The sequence below is a fragment of the Antechinus flavipes genome, chromosome 2 (assembly GCF_016432865.1).
Source record: "Antechinus flavipes isolate AdamAnt ecotype Samford, QLD, Australia chromosome 2, AdamAnt_v2, whole genome shotgun sequence".
NCBI classification, from domain to species: Eukaryota; Metazoa; Chordata; class Mammalia; order Dasyuromorphia; family Dasyuridae; genus Antechinus; species Antechinus flavipes.
In genome coordinates, this window is record NC_067399.1 from 620735276 (window position 1) to 620737491 (window position 2216).

The 2216-nt window shown below is 61.1% G+C and overlaps 1 protein-coding gene across 1 annotated transcript in view; it reads left to right on the forward strand.

Annotated features, from left to right (window-relative positions):
- Window positions 1-1884: 1884 nt before the first annotated feature.
- The window catches only part of LOC127546952 (transcription elongation factor SPT5-like), a 2314-nt gene continuing 1982 nt past the window's right edge, over window positions 1885-2216 (forward strand). Inside the window, exons 1-2 of the mRNA XM_051973828.1 lie at window positions 1885-1915; window positions 1954-2216. The exon at window positions 1954-2216 is cut by the window's right edge and continues 1295 nt beyond it. Of these exons, the coding sequence (XP_051829788.1) occupies window positions 1885-1915; window positions 1954-2216 (294 nt within the window). The remainder of the gene's footprint in view (window positions 1916-1953) is intronic.

A 2216-nucleotide genomic window follows, 5' to 3' on the forward strand; every position in this document is an offset into this window, starting at 1 on the left:
GGTCCTCTCTGGGGATCATGTCCAACTTCTCCCTTCTCCTTCTGTTGGTTGGATGCCATTGCTTGCATGTCCTCTCTCCATTGGAATGAAAGCTCCTTGAGGGCGACTTGGGTTTTTATTAATATTTTAATTTTTTCCCCAAGGACATGGAAAACACTTTTAAAACATTTGTTGAGTTTTTTTTTTATTTTGAGCTCCGAATTCTCTCCCTCCCTTCCTCTCCTCCCCACCCCCCACTGAGAAGACAAGAAATTTTATACAGGACACACATGTACATTCATGTATGTACCTACACAGAGTCATCCAAACATGAGCTCATATTGCAGGGACTTGGCTTTCATGGCCCTTAATGGCCCACCTCCTCTGGATCTCTCCAACTGGGAGACGACAAAGGAGTTGCCTTTCCTTTCAGAATTACTCCAGCCTGCCGTCCCCTGCAGGTGGTATGACCCCCTCCTGAAGATGGGCATTCACTGACGTCACAGGTGCTCCTGAGACTATATAAGGAGCTGGTGAGCCACTGAGGCTCGCTCATTTCTTGCTGGGAGCTCCCCTGGTGGCGGCAGCGGCAGCAGCAGCAGCAGCAGCAGCAGCAGCACCAGCGGCAGCAGCAGCAGCAGCAGCAGCAGCAGTAGCAGTAGCAGCAGCAGCTGGGATTTGGAGATGAAGCCCAGACAGGCTCACTTGAAAATGTCTCGGGGTGGCCCACGCAAGGTAAACGAAAAAGGGAAAGGGGAAAATAGCGTTCAGAACCAGGCAGGGGGGCGGGGCCATGGCCAAGGCCAGGTGACGGTCCGGGAGTCAGAGCACTCAGAGCTCAGGCCATCCCTTTTCTGGTCCGAGTCCGCGTCTGAACCTGAGTGGGGGTTGGGGACCCGGACCAGGTCCGAGTCCGAGTCCGAATCCGAGTCCGAGTCCGAGTACGAGTCTGGGTCAGGATCCGAGTCCCGGTCTGGGTCTGGGTCTGGGTCCGCCAGTGAGTCCGAGTCCGAGTCTGAGTCCGAGTCCGCGTCCAGGTCCGGGTCGGGGTCTGGGTCTGGGTCTGGGTCCTCCAGTGAGTCCGAGTCCGGGTCTGGGTCTGGGTCAGGATCCGAGTCCCGGTCTGGATCTGGGTCCGCCAGTGAGTCAAAGTCCGAGTCCGAGTCCGGTCCGGGTCCGGGACCGGGTCCGGATGTGGATCCGGGTCAGGGTCCGGGTCCGGGTGTGGGTCTGGGTCCGGGTCTGGGTCTGGGTCCGCCAGTGAGTCCGAATCCGAGTCCGAGTCCGAGTCCGAGTCCGGGTCCGGGACCGGGTCCGGGTGTGGGTCCGGGTCAGGGTCCGGGTCCGGGTCCGGGTGTGGGTCCGGGTCCGGGTCCGGGTCTGGGTCCGGGTCCGGGTCCGGGTCCGGGTCCGGGTCTGGGTCTGGGTCTGGGTCCGCCAGTGAGTCCGAATCCGAGTCCGAGTCCGAGTCCGGGTCCGGGACCGGGTCCGCGTCCGGGACCGGGTCAGGGTTCGGGTCCGGGTCAGGGTTCGGGTCCGGGTGTGGGTCCGGGTGTGGGTCCGGGACCGGGTCCGGGTGTGGGTCCGGGTCTGGGTCCGGGTCCGGGTCCGGGTCCGGGTCCGGGTCCGGCTGTGGGTCCGGGTCCGGGTCCGGGTCTGGGTCTGGGTCTGGGTCCGCGAGTGAGTCCGAGTCCGAGTCTGGGTCTGGATCCCAGTCGGAATCGGAATCAGAATCAGATGGAAAAAATGAAGACAGGGAGAAAGAGGAGAACGGAAAGGAACAGAAGAAAAATGAGGAGGAAGAAGAAGAGGAGGAGGAGGAAGAAGATGAGGAAGAGGAAGAGCGGCCCAGGAAGAAGCCCAGACACCACGGCTTCATTTTAGACGAGGCTGAGGAGGACAGTGATGATGAAGAAGATGAGGAAAAGGAAGAGCGGCCCAGGAAGAAGCCCAGACACCACGGCTTCATTTTAGATGAGGCTGAAGAGGACAATGACGAAGAGGAGGGGGAAGCCGAGTGGGAGGTCGGCGTGGAGGACGTAGTGGACAGAGTGGGACTCCCCGGCAGGGACAGCCCTGAAGCCAACCCCCAGGAAGACTTCTCCGGGGCACGGCGCCTCCAGAACGCCTGGAGGGATCAGCGGGAGGAGGAGCTGGCCCAGTATTTCATGCAGAAATACGCCACCCCGGCGTCCCGGGAGGTCGGGCGCGGAGCCCCGCGGCAGCCTCCGGACCAC